The following is an 18,442-nucleotide window of genomic DNA, read 5'->3' on the forward strand; positions in this document are numbered from 1 at the left end:
TTGTCTGCTCAATATTTTTAAGAACACCAAGTGCAAATGTTTCAGAACCACTGTTTTAAATCCTGTCAGCTTCCTTGACCTTCCAGCACTTTCCTTCTCACTCAGAGGCTAACCCAGCACCCAGCAACCCCCACGGCCTGTGTCCTCTGCTCCTCCTGCTTTCAGCCTGGTTGAGAGCATCACTAAGGATTTTCTATTGGTTCCCAGAATCTAGTGTGACTGTGTCTACCATTTGTGGTAGAATCTTGTTTGGACAGTTATCCTGTGGCATGTCGGAAGAGTCCTAGTGTCCAAAGATGTGACTAGGAGCAGAATAATGTTTTCCAATGCATGAACTAAAACCCTTAAGATTTGAGAGGCAATGGAGTTGCAATATTGTGATGTGTGTGTTTCTTCATTATGCATTAAATGAGATCCAGCAGAATGTGTAGCAAGCACCATAATTTTATTTTATTTTATTTTGTTATTTTTATTTTACTTTAAGTTCTGGGATGCATGTGCAGAGCACGCAGGTTTGTTACACAGGTATACATGCGTCGTGGTGGTTTGCTGCACCCATCAACCCATCATCTAGACTTTAAGCCCCGCATGCATTAGGTATCTGTCCCAGTGCTCTCCCTCCCTTTGCCCCCAACCTCCCAACAGGCCGTGGTGTGTGATGTTCCCCTCCCTGTGTCCACAAAGCACCATAAGACAAGGAGCTTTTGAGCTTTTAAAGCACTGGTGAGAAACCATATTTCAGAGTATCTGCCACAAATGTAATGGGATATGGAACTATCTGATTTCTCTTGGCAACAAAGTCACAGGTGCTGCTAATAGCACTGACGCGGCCCCTAGGGCAAGTATTAGGGACAATAAGCATACCTTCACTGCCCACCTAGTGGGCTGGAGCCAACTGGAAACAGGCCAGTTTGTTAGGAAACATGTATGTGTGTGCACGTGTGTGGCTGTGTATGTGTGTGCACGAGTATGCATGTGTATGTGCATGTGTGTGTGTACATGGGTGCACATTTGTGTATTTCAACTCTGCCACTGGTGAGGTGCCCTGGAAACTCTGGAGCCTGGCTTGCAGTAGCAGCTGGACTGCTTCCTACCTACACACCCCCTCCATGGGCAGCTTCAAGTGTGCAGAGCAGACACATTTACCCAGAAGGACATGCCAGGGACAAAGGAGAAAAGAGAGACAGGCTTCCTGACCCTCCAGAAGGAACGGCTGGATGGGAAGAGCAGAGCCACCACTTGCCCCAGGCAGGTCTGGAAGGAACAGGGTCTGAGGACTCCTACCCATTCCTGTTCCTCATGTCATCAGTCAGTAACAGCAGGAGAAGCCAAGGCCTCTTTTCCAATTCTGTAACTCCAAAAACAGCCAGTGCCCAGTTCTCAGGCCCAGGCGTGGAGGAGGAGAGAGAACAGTTTCGTACACTCAGCAGTTCTCTGTCCTGCTCATCTGCAGGTCTTCACCCTGAAGCTTGATTCCTCAGGGGTGGCTGGACCCTCGGGAGAGACGAGCAGTGCTGTGAGGCAGCCTCCTCCCAAAGCCAGCCACTCCTTCTTCATGATGCCTCCTCCATCCCCCAAGGGCACTGAAGTGGGTATGAACAGGGCATAACTGGGACTCTGTGGCCACCTGTCCCCTCAACAAAACCTCTCCCATGTTTATTTCCCATCTCAAATTATGCTGTGATGTGTGTGAAGTTGGCTAGGCCATGACACCCAGATGTTTGGTCAAATGCCAGTCTGGAACTTGCTGTGACGGTATGTTTTTAAATGAGATTAACGTTGAAACCAGTGGACGTCAAGTAACGCAGGTGACCCTCCACAGTGTGAGTGAGCCTCATCCAATCAGCTGAACGTGTTCAGAGAAAAAACTCAGGTCCCCTGAGGAAGTGGGTATTCCGCCTCCAGACTGCCTTTGGACTCAAAACTGCAATATCAACTCTTACCTGGGTCTTCAGCCTGCTGGCCTGCCTGGCAGATTTCAGACTTGCGAGCTCCATAATCACATGAGCCAATTCCTTTAGCTATAGATAAATATACATAGATGGACATAGAGATGGAGCTGGAGAAATACAGACATAGATATATGTCTATAATCTACTGATTCTGTTTATCTGGACTAGTACAGATTTTAGTACCAAGGATGGTTCTAGAGGAACAGAATCTTAAGGATTTTAAGAATCCTTAAGATGTTAAATCTTAAGGAGCTTGCTGATTTGCTTGTGGGTTTCTGGAATTGGCTGTCCAATCTGATTACCTTTGAAGGCACTGATGACCACTGCTAATAGTAGAGAGAATGCATATAGTCCATGGTGTGATGTAACAGTAGAGATAGGCAAAATATCACTGTGGGATAATCATAATCAAAAATTTTTAAGAGCCAAGGATCTGAGTGGTCATGTGTATGGTACCTTCAAACATTTTTCATCAAACTAACAGGTATAATGAGATAGGTTGACTGCACCTGATGTTACTAGGCGAAGTGGGGAAAGAAAAAGATGAGCTCAGAAATCAAGTGTTCAACTGAAGCTCCACATAAATGACCTGAAAGCTTCTATCCCTGTCCTGAAAGAGACCCTTATTTCCTGTAGCTGCGTAGATGAGATTGCTGAAAACCAGAACTATAATAGAATCATACCTACAAGTGGCTGAATTACAACACACATTGAATTGACCAGCCAACAGGGTGTCTACTCTTAAAGTGAGAAATTGATTGGGAAGAAAAGGATACTGAAAATTGGTATGTGTGATACAGGAGTGAAGAACAAATCACTTAGGCAGATAGTGAGGGTATAGGAGTCCTCGGTAAGATTTTCTTTTTAATGAAAAGCAGCTCCAAACCATTTTTTAACAAAGAGCAGCCTGTTAAGTTGAGCTGCAGACACAGGCAAGCAAGCTGGGAGCTTGCACGGGTGAATGCCGGCAGGAACGAGGGACTAGACATGTTCAAGATGGCGGCTCCATCTCCCCTTCTCTGCCAGCCATGTGTATGGTAAGGAGCAGACAAGATGACTGCTGGCCAAGGGGAGACTTTATTTGCATAATAAGATCAGGGTGGGGCAACTAGCCTTCCCCACACACCATGTAAATGTCATACCTGATGGAACCAATCTGTGAGCCCTATGTAAATCAGACACCCACTCCTCAAGCCAGACTGTCCCTCACATGCCCCGCCAGCCAGGCTTTCCACTTGGAAGTCCCCTCTCTCAATGGAGAGAGCTGTTTTTCTTTCTTTTTTTCTGCCTACTAAACCTCCACTCCTAAACTCCCCGTGTGTGTACGTGTCCTAATTTCCCTGGTGCAAGATGATGAACCCGGGGTACATACCCCAGACAACATAGGCTTTTCATGGGGACATGTGGGAAGACCCCGATGAAGCCGGAGACATTAGTCCTCTGCGTTCTAGTAAGTCTTCCTTGCCAATAGCAGCAGCCTCTCCATCCCTGACTGAGGGAATTACTCTGCATTGCCAGGGAAGCTGCTGCAAAGGCCTCCCCTGAGACAGCTGCCATGCCAGACAGTGCTGATTCTCCACAGGACCAAACCCCAACGCCCTTCTTTGCTTCTAGACCTAGAACTAGACCCGAATCCCAGGATGCCTTTAAAAGTGAGAGTCAGTCTGGGTGCCATGGCTCACACTTGTAATCCCAGCACTTTGGGAAACCAAGGTGGGTGGATCACCTGAGGTCAGAAGGTCGAGACCAGCCTGACCAACATGGAGAAACCTCATCTGTACTAAAAATACAAAATTAGCTGGGCATGGTGGTGCATGCCTGTAATCCCAGGTTCGCTTGAACCTGGGAGGCAGAAGTTAGGGTGAACCAAGATCGCACCATTGCACTCCAGCCTAGTCAACAAAAGTGAAACTCGATCTCAAAAAAAAAAAAAGTGAGGTCAAAGTGTGCCCCATGAGGAAGCATGCTGCACACCAAAAGAACTACTTTAGCCAGGCACAGTATCTCATGCCCGTACCTGTAATTCCAGCACTTTGAGAACCGAGGCGGGAGGATCACTTGAGGTCAGGAGTTAGAAGCCAGCCTGGCCAACATGATGAAACCCCGTCTTTACTAAAAATCCAAAAATTAGCCAGGCATAGTGTCAGGTGTCTGTAATCCCAGCTACTCAGGAGGCTGAGGCATGAGAATCACCTCCATGGAGGTAGAGGTTTCAGTGAGCTGAGATCACACCACTGCCCTCCTGCCTGAGTGACAGAGTGAGACTCCAAAAAAAAAAAAAAAAAAAACACTGCAGTTTTCTAATTTATACAGGCAGAAATCTGGGAAGCATGTGTGGAAGTGGATATTAAAGGAGTTGGATAATAGAAGAAACAAAAACTTGGATTAGGTCAGGCTGAGTTTATTGATATGAGATCCCTAAGCAGTGATTCTGTATTTAATGTTGCAGCTCAGGTAGTTAGAAAAGGTTCTGTTTGGTTGGTTGACTGCAACATGGGCCTCAAGGTGGCCCACAGTAAGTGAGCTTGAAATGCTGGACCTGCCTTTATTTGCTGTAAAGGAAGGGATTCAAAAGCTTAGGGAAATTGGAAAGTTCACATGGATTTATTATTTAAGGTCTGTTCACCTTCCCAGGAGGGTACCTACGTTCTCTTATTCTGGTGCCCGGGCGGCACCACCTACCATCCACAATCCTTGAGAATCCTGGAAAAGAAACAGCAGAATGGTATTTTCCTGACCTAGTCTACGATGTGAGCCACGAGGATTTGACCCACAGTCCATGCCTGGTCTCTGCGCGGGTCAGCACTGGGGTGTGGCTGCTGTTTCTGGCTGCTCTGAACTTGGAATGGACAAGATAAACACATTCAGGAAATGGCAAAGCAGGATGTCTTTCCTGGAAAAGATGGAGAGAGACAGAGATGGAGAGAGACAGAGAGAAAAAGACACAAAGAAAGAGACAGACACAGAGAGACAGAGACAGGCAGAGACAGAGACAGAGAGAGAGACAAAGACAGAGATTGAGAGGAAAGAGAAAGACAGAAAAACAAGACTGAGAGAGAAGAGAAAAAAGCTGGGAGAGAGAAAGGGACAAAGAAAAAGAGTGCAGATGGCAGAGCTCTCCCAGGAGATCAGGGAAGCAAAGTGCAGAGGAAAGGACAGGAGAAGGTGATCAGGTGCACTCCAGAACCAAACTCCACCTCAGTGTCCCTCAGGCCTCAAAGGATGTGGCAGAGCAAAGAACAAACAGGGAGTGCCAGGGCCAGACCTGCAGGGCATCTCCTGGTTACCTGGGCACCACAGCCAAGGGAGGGGAGGGAGGAGCCCACATGGCCCTACCTACTGTCAATAGGCAACTACACCTTCCTGAAAGGAGGGCAGAGCCAAACACTTCTGCTCCCCTAAATAGGAGCCAAGACTGTCCGCTGATCAGTGATGCAATGGGAAGGAGTCTCTCCCAGTCCCTCTCCATCTCTGTTTGCCTGTATGCCTCTCTCTCTCTCTCTCTCTCTCTCTCTCTCTCTCTCTCTCTCTCACTCTCTCTCTCTCTCTCTCTCACACACACACACACACACAAACACACACAAAGAAAATTCCTGTTATGGACTAAAATTCCTATGTTAGAATCCTAACCCCCAAGGTGATGATATTTGGAGGTGGGACCTTTGGAAGCAATTAGGTCATGAGGGCAGAGCCACCATGAACACACACAGCACCTTCATAAAAAAGGCCCGAGAGTGTTCTCTTGTCCCCTCCATCACATGAGGACACCACAAGAAGGTGACTGTCTCCTACCTGGAAGCAGGTCCCCACCAGTCACCCCACAGTGCTGATACCCTGACCTCGGGCTTCCAGCCTCCAGAACTGTAAGAAATAAATTTCCACTGTTTATAAGCCACATCAGCTATTGTATTCCATTATATGAGCCCGAGCTGGCTGAGACAGTGCCCCAGCCTCCCCTGGGGAGTTTAACTTCACTGCTTTTCTCTCCTTATTGCCTGGAGCACTGCCATCCTGGGGACTGGGTTCAGGATGAGATGCCAGGGACAGGCACAGTTGCTCAGTGCCTCTCCTCCCTGCACACTGGAGGCGTCATCGAGTCAGTTACTTCTCTATCTGGGATGGGGGGTTTCCAGGCAGCCCCATACAGCTGCACTGTGGGGTATGCCCCACATGTGAGCAGGGGACGTGGTCTTCTCATATACATGCCCCTTGAGGCATGGAAAGAGCACCGGACAGTTTGTCTAAAACCAGCCACTCTCTGACCCTGCAGCCCTGGGCAAGGCCCTTCCTTTCTCAGGAATAGTTTCTCCCTGGACAGGTGGAATAAGTCATAACAGAACCAACACAGACCTCCTGGAGACTGGGGATTTATAGGGATATTAGCATAATAAGAAACAAATTTGCTCTTGGAAATAGAAGGAACGGTAAGAATTCAAAGTGACCATGTGATGAACAAATGAGGATGATGAATAAAACATGATATGATTTTCTATAATGACTGTGTCATCCGTCCCCAACTCATCCCCAGCAAGTCCACAGTATGCATTTGAGCTAAATAAAGCATGGTACTAAAATAAAATCTTCATCCTGGAAGATTTCCAATTTCTCCTGTCATATTACTGACTTACTGTGATTGACTATTGCTTTGTTATTATTATTTTAGGCAGAGTCTCACTAAATCGCTCAGGCTGGAGTGTAGTGGTGCAAACACAGCTCACTGCAGCCTTCACCTCCTCCTCCAAGCAGTCCTCCTGTCTCAGCCTCCCAAGCAGCTGGGACCACAGGTGTGTGCCATCATACCCAACTAAGGTTTGTTTTTTTTTTTTTAAGATGAGATCTCACTCTGTCACCCAGGTTGGAGTGCAGTGGTACAATTTCGGCTCACTGCAACCTCTGCCTCCCAGGTTCAAACAATTCTCCTACCCCAGCCTCCCAAGTAGCTGGGACCACAGGCGCACACCACCACATCTGGCTAATTTTTTGTATTTTTGGTAGAAATGGGATTTCACTACATTACCCAGGCTGGTTTCAAACTCCTGAGCTCAGGGGATTCACCCACCTTGGCCTCCCAAAGAGCTGGGATTAAAGGCATGAGCTACTGCACCTGACCTCAGCTAATTATTTTGTTTTGTAAAAACGGGGTCTCACCATTTTGCCTAGGCTGGTATCGAACTCCTGGGCTCAAGCGATCTTCCCATCACTCCCAGCTGACTATTGCTTTAAAACAAATGTTCCATTGGTTAAAACTTGGACGTTCTTATATTTTTCTGTTTACAGTGCTCAGAGAATTAAAATAGGGCATGATCATATTTAGCTTTCCTTTTGGATTCTGATATAATAACTTAGTGATTAATAATAGATAACATTTTTGAATATTTAATATGCACAAGGAACTATGAGGTGATTTACAAAATGCATTATCTTACTTAATAAGACCGTGCCATGTATTATTATGACAATAATGGTTATCAATTGTTAAGAGCTTACCTCTAACCACAATCTTCAAGCAACACTTCAATCCTGTGGACCTGATGATCCCTGGGCTCAGAAACCTGTGCCCCAAAGCAAAAAGTAGGAAATGGCTCAGCTGAAATGTGAATGCATATTTCTAACTTCAAAGCTTCCTTTTTCCACAACTCATTGGACTATCACATTAGCTTTTCTTCTCTTCTAAACAACCTTTTGATTTGAATTTCTTTTGAACAGCCGTTATTATTCAAGTATTTTTCCAAATCTGTTGCTTATCTTTTCCTTTCCTTAATGATTTCTTTTGAAGCACATAAGTTAATACGAAGTCCAATTTATAGTTTTTGTTCCTACACAAACTGTGCTTTTGGTGTTATATCTTGGCCTAACCCAAGGTCTCAAAGATTTTCTCTTCAGTTTTCTTCAAGATTTTTATTTTATTAACCCTTACATTTAAGCCCATGATACATTTTGGTATACAGTAATGAAAGAATCTAACTTTATCTTCACTGGCATCTTCAACAATGCGTCATAATTTTTAGTATACGATTTTCGTATTTCTTTTGATAAATTTATTCCTACATATTTTATTCTTTTGATGCTATTGTAAGAGGTATTGTATTCTTACTTTCATTTTCAGATTCTTTGTATATAAAAATACAATCGATTTTTATAAATTGATCTTGTATCTTACATCCTTATTATACTCGATCATTAGTTCTAACAGCGTGTGTGTATGTGTGTGTATGTGTGTGTGTATGTGTGTATGTGTGTGTGTGTGTGTGTGTGTGTATATTCTTTAGGATTTTCTCCATGCAAGATAATGTCTTCTGCAAATGCAGTCAGTTTTACTTCTTGTTTTCAAATCTAGATACCTTTCCTTTCTTTCCTTTTTTTTACCTGATTGAACTGGCTAATTTTCCAGCAAATTTTGAAACGATGTGGCAAGTGTATATATCTTTCCCTCGTATGAGTTTAGGTTTTTGGTAGATGCCTTCTGTCAGCTGAGGAATTCCCTTCTTTTCCACATTTATGAAGAGTATTTTATCAGGAATGGATGTTGGATTTTGTCAAATACTTTTTCTAAAACTATTGAAGTGATCATGTGGCTTTGTCCTTTCTTCTATTAATATTAATTGATTTTTTGAATGTTAAATCAACTTTGCAGTCCTAAGATAAATCCTTCTTGGTCATAGTGTCTAACTATTCTTAGTTTTTGCTGGATTTACCTTGCTAGTATTTTGTTGATAATTTTTTCATCGATATTCATAAGAGATGTGAGTTTGTAGTTTTGTTTTGTTTCTTGTTGTGACGTTTTTTGACTGATTTCTGTGTCAGGGCCTCATACAGTGAGTTAGGAACTATTTCTCTTTATTCTATTTTCTAGAATAGTTTGTGAAGAGTTGTCGTCAATTATTTAAGTGTTTAGTAGAACTTACCAATAAAGCCATATGGGCCTGGGCTTTTGCTGTGAGAAGTTTATAAATTACTAATTTAAGTTACTAATTTAATATTTTTACTTCTCATAGCTCTATTCAGACTTTTTTATTTCTCCTTGAGTCAGTTTTAGTAATATGTGTCTGTCTAGTAATTCATCCATTTCATCTATGTTGTTCAATTTATTGGCATAAAGCTATTTTTAGTATTCCCTTACAATCCTCTAATTTCTGAAAGATCAATGGTAATACCACTGTTTCTTTACTAATTTTGATAATCTGTGTCTCATCTTCCTTTTTTCAACAATATAAAGGTTTGCCCATTTTGTTGATCTTCTCAAAGAAAACACCTTTTGTATTTACTGATTTTCTTCATTGTTTTACTATTTCTATGTCACTGGTTTCAGTTATAACCTTTGTTATTTAGTTTTCTCTTATTTTTAGGATTCTTAGAGTAAAATCCTAGGTTGTTGATTTGGGATTTTTATTCTTTTCTATTATTTCTTAAATTTTCCTTTGTTTGTTATCTTTACTAATTATTTAAGTCATTTTCTAGGCACTAGTTTTGAGGATTATATTACATAATTTAACTTAATCTTAACTTTATCGCAATAGTATAGAGAAACTTGACTTCAGTATAGTATCTTCTCTCCACTCCTTTGTATTATAATTGTCATATAAATATAACTTTATACACTAAAAGCCTATAATACCATTTTACAATTGTTTTGTTCAATTGTCATTTAAAATCAGTTAGGGGAAGAAAAGAGTTTTAAAATATATCTTTATACTGTCTTTGTCTTTTATCTTTCACCTATACAATAACCTTTGCTGGTTTCTTCATTTCTTCCTGTGGATCTGAGTTACTATTCCAGTGTCCTCTCTTTTCAAGCTGAAAGACTTCCATTATATTTCTTATAAGGCATGTCCCCTGACAATGAATTCTCTCAGTCCTAGTTTATCTGAAAATGTCTTTATTTCTCCTTCATTTTTCAAAATAATTTGGTTGGATATAGAATTTTGAGTTGACAGTCTTTTTCTTTCAACACTTTGAATATGTCATTTCACTGTCTTCTCACTCTCATGGTTTCTGATGAGAAGTCAAATGTTAATCTAATTGATAAATCTTTTTCCCTTGCTGTTTGCAAGATTCTCTCTCTCTCCCTCTCTCTCTGTCAGTCTGTCTCTTTCTCTCTCTCTCTTTTTTCCTTTTTTTCTTTTTTTTACATGATCTGTCGCCGAGGCTGAAGTACAGTGGTGCCATCTTGGTTCCTCTGCAACCTCCACCTCCCAGGTTGAAGCAATTCTCATGCCTCAGCCTCCTGAGTAGCCAGGTTTACAGGCACAGGCACATGCCACCACACCCGGCTAGTTTTAGTATTTTTGGTAGAGATGGAGTTTCATCATGTTGGCCAGGCTGGTCTTAAACTTCTGACCTCAGGCGATCCACTTGCCTCAGCCTCCCAAAGTGCTGGGATTACAGGTGTAAGCCACTGTGTCCAGCCAAGATTTTCCCTTTGACTTTCTTCAGTTTGACTATGATATTTAGATATGGATCTCTTTTTGTTTATTCTACATAGAAGCATTCTGAATTTTTTGGATGAATAAATGTATTTTTCATCAAAATAGGAATGTTTTCAGCCATTATTTCTTCAAATATGTTTTTCTTCCTCTCTCTTTCTCTTTTCCTTCTGAAGCTACCACTATGTTGGTATACTTGATGGTGTCCCGTAGATCTCTGAGACTGTTCATTTTCCTTCATTCTTTTTTCTTTCTGCTCCTTGGAGTAGATAACCTCTAGTGGTCTGTCTTCAAATGCACTAATTCTTTCTTTTGCCAACTCATATTTGTTCTTAAGTTTCTCTAGCAAATTATTTTGAAGTTATTACATTTTATGACTCCAGAATTTCTATTTCGCTCTTTATTATTTATATTTTGTATTGATATTCATTATTTAGTGATACATAATTGCCATACTTTCCTTTAACTCTTTAAACATAGTTGCCTTTAGTCCTTTGAAAATATTTATATTGGATGTCTTCTTCAGTTGGCAAAAAAAAAAAAAGAAAAGAAAATATTCAAAACAGCTGATTCAAAGTTGTTGTGTACAAAGTCCAACAACTGGGCCACTCAGAACACTTTTTATTGGCAGCTTTTTATTTTTTCTGTGCATGGTCCATACATTCCTTGGGCTTCTTTTATGTCTTACTTCTTGTTGAAAAGTGGGCATCTTAGATAACATATTGTAACAACTTTGGTCAGATTATCCACCTCAGCCCAGAATTTGCTGTTGCTGCTGTTTCGTGGTTCTTGCTTTCGATGCTGCTTATTTTAGCAACTTTCTAGGATTAATTGTATACATTCTATATTCCTTGCAATATGCTGTCATTGAGGTTCCCTATGCTAGAGTTCTTTTAAGCTTTTAGTTTTTAAAAATAAAAATAAGCCTGGATCCCTAAAAATTACCCTAAGTTCAGTATAATTTAGCAGCCAGTCAAATATCAATCAGAAGATGTTCTTTGATAACTTAAGCCACCCTTTTACAATTTTAGGCATCTTACAAGACAACCTCGGTTTTCATTTCCTGCTTACACGGGATCTTGAAGTCAGGTAGACAAGGTCTTCTCATTTCCCAGAGATTTCCCCAGCATCTACACAGACTTGCACACGCTCCCTGTGGTCATCTAGCTCTTCAGGTCTTCCTTTTAAATATTTGGACAGCCTGTTTTTATCCTAACTGAAATCACAACCTCACCTAGCTGCAATATTGCCAACAAATGGCTATTGTTTTCGGTAATGGGATAGGGCTTTTTTTTTTCCAGAGCTAAATTCTGAATCAAATCAAGGAACATCTACTCCATGGGAGAAATTTTCCATGTTGCTTCTAGTTTAGTTGAACTACTGACTCTATTCTGAGGATAGGGCTTTTGAGATCCCAAAATAATCATTTTCTATTGGTTATGAGGCTACCAGCTGGGTGTGTGTGCATGCACATGTGCATACTTGTGCATGAATATGTGTGTTGTGTGTGCATGTTTGTGCATGCATATGTGTGTGTGCATATGTGTGTGTGCATATGTGTGTGTGGCTATCATGCTCATGCCACTGAGCTGGGAGGAAGGGCAGGTAAGAAGAGCCTCAAGTTAAGCCCCACATACTCTGCTGTTCTTACTGAGGTTCAGTAGTTTATTTTCTTGAATGGATACTTTTTTCACTTTGTTCTGTACCTCTAGGTAACTTCCAGAGTTCTAAAATGTATTGGTTTCTATTGTTTTGCCATTATTTTGTTGCTTTTATGGGAGAGCAGGTTCACAATACCCACTGTTTTAAAAGTCAATCCTCTCAACAGCCTTTATTTTTAAGCTGCCTCGAAACCTTTTAGGAAGTAGTTGAAGTGTAAAGCATAGAAAGATATTGTAACATATATTATAATCCTATAAGACTTAATAAAACTATCCTTTAAAAATATTGTCAATATATAGAAATATTTGGGAGTGTTTCCAGAACACTAAGGTTAGAACTCTGCAAGTTCCATCTTCAGCCTGCACTATTCTACTTTAAATACTTCTAGTCTTCTCAACAGAACTTGATATGACATTCAGGATAATATACACCTCCAGACACATAGGAGACTTTTGTCTGTGAATCTGACTCCAAAGACCCCTTAAACCTCATCAAGAGGCTACTATCTTAAGATCTCCTCCATATGACAGAAGCAAATGCTTATAAACAAAGATCCGCCAAGCAATGTAAGAGCAAATGCAAGCCACTGATATCCCATGTCTGATTAAAGTAACAGGATAGAAAATCTTAGCACACCTGTGCCTTGGAAGCTACTCTTACCAAGATGCTTAATGAACACCCTAGTGGAACTAACTCTACATTTCCTTTTAGAGGCCATTAAAAATAGAAATGAAAGTCTGGAAACAGCTGATAAGAAGGCTCTCACTGTTCATATAATTCCATTATTATGATTGGCAATTCTGAATATCTCCAAGATGATGGACTTGCTTTTAAGAATTTATAAGGAGTGACAGCCCAAGTCAAAGGATTTGTACATTTCCGGGACCAATATCCATCTGTCATTGGCCCTCTCTTGCTGCCATTTAGAGTAATGATTTGAAGGATTATTAGGCTCTTGATATTGTTCACAAAGAAAAAACTGGGTGTCACCAAAGATGAAGAGGAACTGGAACCGAAACATTACTCAGCCAACAGGAAATTAGAGTCAGACCCAACCAGCATTTATCACGCATGCTCTCATCTGTGTCACTTCATTAATTTCGAGGCTTAGGGCAGTCAGGAATCTCCTGGTGAATGGTCAGGTCATGATCACTCAGAGCTCAGTCTGACCTTTTCCCACTATAACTGCTAAGACTGTGTGCATTCCAACTATGTGATTTACTGACCACAAGAGCAGGCACTAAGGCTTAAAAGCCTTCTGCTCCTCTGCGGGCTCCCCTTGCTTCCTGGCTGCTTTTGTGGCTTCGTGTTATTGGACTTTAGCTCCGCTCTCCATTCCTGGAGCCCTGTTTATTTATCCACTTATAGAAACATTTACCAAGTACCAGTATGTGCCAGCCACTGAGGAGAGAAAACTAAGAGTGTGGCAAGGGCAGTTTAGCAGGTATGATAGAAAACGTGAATTTGAAGTTTCATTAAGAACCATATCTAGTTTCTCCCTTGACTGAATTCCTGAGTTATGAAAACTCCATTCAGCCAACATTTCTTCACACCTGCTCCACTGATGTTTCTGCTCAGCCCTGATATCCAGCCCTGGTCCATTCAGAGGGAGCTCAACACACATGCACAACTACATGGGGGATGGGAGTAAAGTCATCCCAGGCTAAGGCAGCAGGTGAATTTTACTATGAGGATAGTGTGCTGATTTAACACAGACTGAATGTGGCAGAAGGCTTGTGAGCTGGGTTTATTTATAAATCCCAAATGTCTATATCTGAGTCCTACATACAGAGGCATACATGCGCGTGCAATACAGACACAGAAACACAGAGGCATGCATGTGTGTAGGCACAGACACACAGATGCACATGAACATGCACACACACACACAAAGACACACACCATGCTCATGCATAGACACATATGCACACAAACATCCACACAGATATACACCCAGACACATACAAAAAATCCATGCATACACAGACATGCATACACAGACACTCAAACACACACAGACACACATGCACACACATGAGGAACCTAGAATCCCTCAGCACCTTTTCTGTAAGGTCCCAGGGAAGTGTGAGGACAGCAGACATTTGTCCTTCCCAGGAGGTTTTGGATCAGAACACTTAGCCCTGTGAGCCTGGTAATCCTCAGGGAACACTTGTCCAGGCACAGCAACAGAGGGTGTGGAACCAAGCAGGACAGGTGGCCCCCTCCCTTCCATCCCCCAGCCTCAATGGGCTCTCTGCATATTACCACTCCAGGGACAAGAACAGCCTGTCTACAAAAAGCAAACAACTGGAGGGTAACACACCAGAAAGTACGCCCTTACCTAGAGCAGAGGGTGGGCACCACCCTCCGGCCCTGCAGGTCACAGGTAGGTAGCCGCAGCCTGGAAGCAGCACCCACTCCCCACACCCACAGGGCTGCGCAATGCAGGCCCTGTTCAGCTTTGTCTGTCATAGAGACCTTAGCACTGCAGCGTCTTTGTCCAGGCTGTGTGCCTGACCAGCACGCCCTTCACCTTCTGAGCTTTATGTGTAGCCATCAATATCACCTCCTTAGAATAGAGTCCTGGACGTTTTAACATTATGTCACCTAGATTCTAGGTCCCCTAGAGGATGCTGTTTTTTTTTTTCAGGCAGCCAGCCCAAGCAGCTTCCAGACATCAGTTCCCCTCACCTCCTTCATTGGCTCTGATCTCTGCTCAGCTTGCAAAGCCTTTGCTCTGTCTTACATATGCACAGCTCAGAGGTAAGCCCGTGTGGGGCCCTACACAAAGGTGAGGGACCCTCCTTCCGGGTCTCCTTTTCCTAGTTTGGCTGAATAGAGAGAGCAGGGTTTCTCTCAGAGCTGTGGCTGTTAACATCAGCTCGGCACAAAGCTCCACAGCTCCAGCAAAGAGGGGGAGCAAAGATCCTCCACACTCACGGGAACTAGGGGCACTTTCCTTCTTCCTTTGGCCAGAAAGATGGGCTTTCTGTTGGAGTTTTGGTCTCTGCTGCCACCGCACATGTCTGCAACTGGAACCAGCCCTTAGATTTGGAATGAGAGAGCAAAGAAAAAATGGTGGGAAATGAACTCACTCTGTGGGTCTCTAAATCAAGTTTTGATTCCTCCACATTCAGTGACTTTGTTTACTTCTCTGAGTCCTCGGATAACTGTACTTTTATTTTGCCAGTAGTTTCTGTTACAATCAGCAGCAGGAGGAGGCTGTGGTGGGGCCTCACCAGCTGGGTCCCACCAGGAACCCCAGCAAGTGGCCACTCAGTTAGGCTCCAGAGTGACTCGAGGTGGCCAGGTGGACGATGAGGGAATGGGCTTGCTGTGCTCAACAGAGAGACAAGCAGGGCACCTGCTGGGGCCAGACAGCACTCAGAGACAGCAGGTAAACAGAAGAGAAAAGCCACAGGGCAAGCCTCTCAGAAGGGGACTCTACACCCCTCCTCCATCCTGCTCACTTCTAGAGCCATCCTCAACGTGTGGACCCCAGTTCACAGGGCATGGAGTGCCCCACCTGCTCTCCATGCCAGGGTGTCAGGCACCTCCTGACACCCCTGCTCCCCTAGAGTAGCTTCTTTCCTTCCTCCAAAGGCTTGGCCCACTGGTCACTTGCTACCAGGGATCACCAGGATCCACTTTGCCCCATGCTGGCCCTTATAACTATTTCCCCAACAAAGACCCAAGAACAAGTCTTTCCATGTCCCTGGAGTACAATCGAAGACTGGGAGCTCCCTTCCCCTCCACCACCGTTGGGCAGGATGTGGCCCTCCTACCAACTCTGTTACATCATCCCTGCTCCATCCACACTGTCTGGTCTCCACCTTGCACTTCTGCCTGTCTTCTCAGGGATGCTCCTTTCTTGACCGCTGGACCCTAAGGCTGCTTAGGATCCCTCTCTAAGGCTGCTCTCCCTTCACCTTCTGCTCACACATGCCTTGAATACTCTCCACCGCTGCCTGCCCACTTCAAGCCCATAAGCATGGTCTGATCTCCAAGCTCATCTCTCTGTTCAAGCATCCTCGGGTGGTCTTCTCTCTTCCTGGCAAGCTCCAAACCTGCCCACATGGTCTTGTCTCTGTACTCTCTTCTCAGCTCAAGCGCCTCTGGGACACCCTTTCTTCCCTGGGCATCCCACCTGGGCACGGGGAGACTCTCTGAGGGTCCTTGCTCCTCTCAGGCTCACCCCAGCCCAGCTGCTGGGGTTGCCTAAGCGCCACTTCAGTCATGAGCCTTGCTCACCTGGATGGTGGAATTCAATTGCACGTCCTGAATTGCTCACACTGCCATTGTATCGTGTATACTTTATTATCTGCTTTGTTTAAGGACAAATCTTGGGAAGAAAGATAAGCTAAGAGGTAAAGAGTAGAAGCCAACAAGCTTAGTGTCAAAGATATTGATATTTCCCAGAAACAAGGCTTGGGAGGGACTATCTAATGTCATTTTCCTGCTGTCGTAGGAAGGCAGGCTGTTAGCCCTCATGAATGCACTTACCCCTCTCCCACGTTGCTCCCCTTAATTGCTGGGGGACATTTAATAATTTTTACTCTGGTGGTTTGCACATCTCTAGAAAATAATGAGATAAACAAATGGATTTCAGCGAGGTGGGGCAGGGAAGTGTCTAATTCTGAGCCAAGCGGAAGAGGAGACTTCCGTTCCTAACTCAGAAAAGAACTCTTAAATGGAATGTTGTATGAATTTTAGAAACTTTGTTTTAAAAAACGAGCTAGTAGGAAACCGAGGAAGTTTTGCTTTTAATAAAATAGATATAACAATAGAGCATATAGTATTTACATCTATTGGACAACCGCTGAGGGTGGGGCCCCCCGGGAACAAGACAGGAGTTGACAAAGACAGCCTTAGGCCCAGGAGTCCTGACCAGTTGGGGTTAGTGGCGCCTGCACTTAGATGAGATTATTGTGTCCTGCATAGTGTAGGAATGTTTAAGAAATAAGTTTGTATTAATTTTGTTGGTTTTTTTTTTTTTTGGGTGAATTTTTATTTTTATTGCATTTTAGGTTTTGGAGTACATGTGAAAAACATGCAAGATTGTTGCATAGGTGCATACGTGGCAGTGTGATTTGCTGCCTTCCTCCCCTTCACCTATATGTGGCATTTCTCCCCATGCTATCTCTCCCCAACTCCCCACCCCCCGCTGTCCCCCCACTGCCCCCCCAACAGACCCCCGTGTGTAGTGCTCCCCTCCCTGTGTCCATGTGTTCTCATTGTTCAACACCCGTCTATGAGTGAGAACATGCGATGTTTGATTTTGTGTTCTTGTGTCAGTTTGCTGAGAACGATGGTTTCCAAGACCTCCTCCTCCGTAAATTACTATATTTGATTAAAGAGCTCACAACCAGGACCTGCTGAGACGCGCAGTCCTGGAGCAGGCGGAGGCCGCGAGTCGGCCCGAGGCGCAAGAGGACGATGAGGACGAAGAGGAGGCGCTGCCGCACTCCGAGGCCGTGCACGTGTTCCAGGAGGGTCTGGCCGTGGTGGTGCAGGACCCGCTGCTCTGCGATCTGCCGACCCAGGTTACTTTGGAAGAAGTCAACTCCCAAATAGCCCTAGAATATGGCCAGGCAATAACGGTCCGAGTGTGCAAGATGGACGGAGAAGTAATGCCTGTGGTTGTAGTGCAGAGTGCCACAGTCCTGGACCTGAGGAAGGCCATCCAGAGATACGTGCAGCCCAAGCAGGAGCGTGAAGGGGGCATTCAGCACATCAGCTGGTCCTACGTGTGGAGGACGTACCATCTGACCTCTGCAGGAGAGAAACTCACAGAAGATAGGAAGAAGCTCCGAGACTACGGCATCCGGAATCGAGACTAGGTTTCCTTCATCAAAAAGCTGAGGCAAAAGTGAGCCTCCAGACATGGACAGCTCTCTTCACTGGTGACTGAGTTTTTTCCCAGCAGCATCGGGTCCTCAAGAAAGGACGTGGTGGTGGCCTCACCCCAGGCATGCCCAACAGGAACTCTCAGCACGAACCTGGGAGCCCCCGGGACTAGGACGGGGTGAGCCAGCGCTCCCTTCTTCCATGTGCCTGGCCTGAGACTGACCTCTCCCTGGGTCCAAATACCCTAGTCACATGCCAGATCCACAGCCTGACCCTGTGTATAAAATAAACCTATTTGCTTCAAAAAAAAAAAAAAAAAAAAACTCACGACCATGAGAACATGGCTTTTCAACATTTTGAAATTCACTCCTTAAAAAATAAAAATAAGAAAACATCATGACTTCTAAAAATATGAATAAAAGAACTGTTGACTTTATATTTTGTACGTGCAAAAGGAAATTTTCTTGCGAAGATCAAAGAAATAAAATATTTTCCCAACAGTGCTTGGACTGTATCTTCTTAAGCAAAGAAAAAAGAGTATACATTAGCAGTACTAGG

The 18,442-nt window shown here is 43.8% G+C and overlaps 1 protein-coding gene across 1 annotated transcript; it reads left to right on the top strand.

Moving 5' to 3' along the window:
• Positions 1-1,156: 1,156 nt before the first annotated feature.
• LOC135270730 (uncharacterized) lies at positions 1,157-18,180 on the top strand. Its single transcript, XM_064366650.1, has 4 exons — positions 1,157-1,252; positions 1,454-1,592; positions 13,406-13,481; positions 17,394-18,180. The coding sequence occupies exons 1-4, from the start codon at positions 1,157-1,159 to the stop codon at positions 17,875-17,877; spliced, it is 795 nt and encodes a 264-aa protein (XP_064222720.1). The 3' UTR covers positions 17,878-18,180.
• Positions 18,181-18,442: the final 262 nt, after the last annotated feature.

This window comes from Aotus nancymaae, unplaced genomic scaffold (assembly GCF_030222135.1).
Source record: "Aotus nancymaae isolate 86718 unplaced genomic scaffold, 86718_ANA_hifiasm-v0.15.2.pri h1tg000065l, whole genome shotgun sequence".
Lineage (NCBI taxonomy): Eukaryota > Metazoa > Chordata > Mammalia > Primates > Aotidae > Aotus > Aotus nancymaae.

Coding starts and splice junctions, on each gene's coding strand:
- LOC135270730 (XM_064366650.1), top strand. CDS start 1,157: ATGCCAGGGACAAAGGAGAAAAGAGAGACAGGCTTCCTGACCCTCCAG. Junction 1,253..1,453: donor CCACCACTTGCCCCAGGCAG/GTCTGGAAGGAA, acceptor GCTCATCTGCAG/GTCTTCACCCTGAAGCTTGA. Junction 13,482..17,393: donor TGGCAAGGGCAGTTTAGCAG/GTATGATAGAAA, acceptor ATTTGATTAAAG/AGCTCACAACCAGGACCTGC.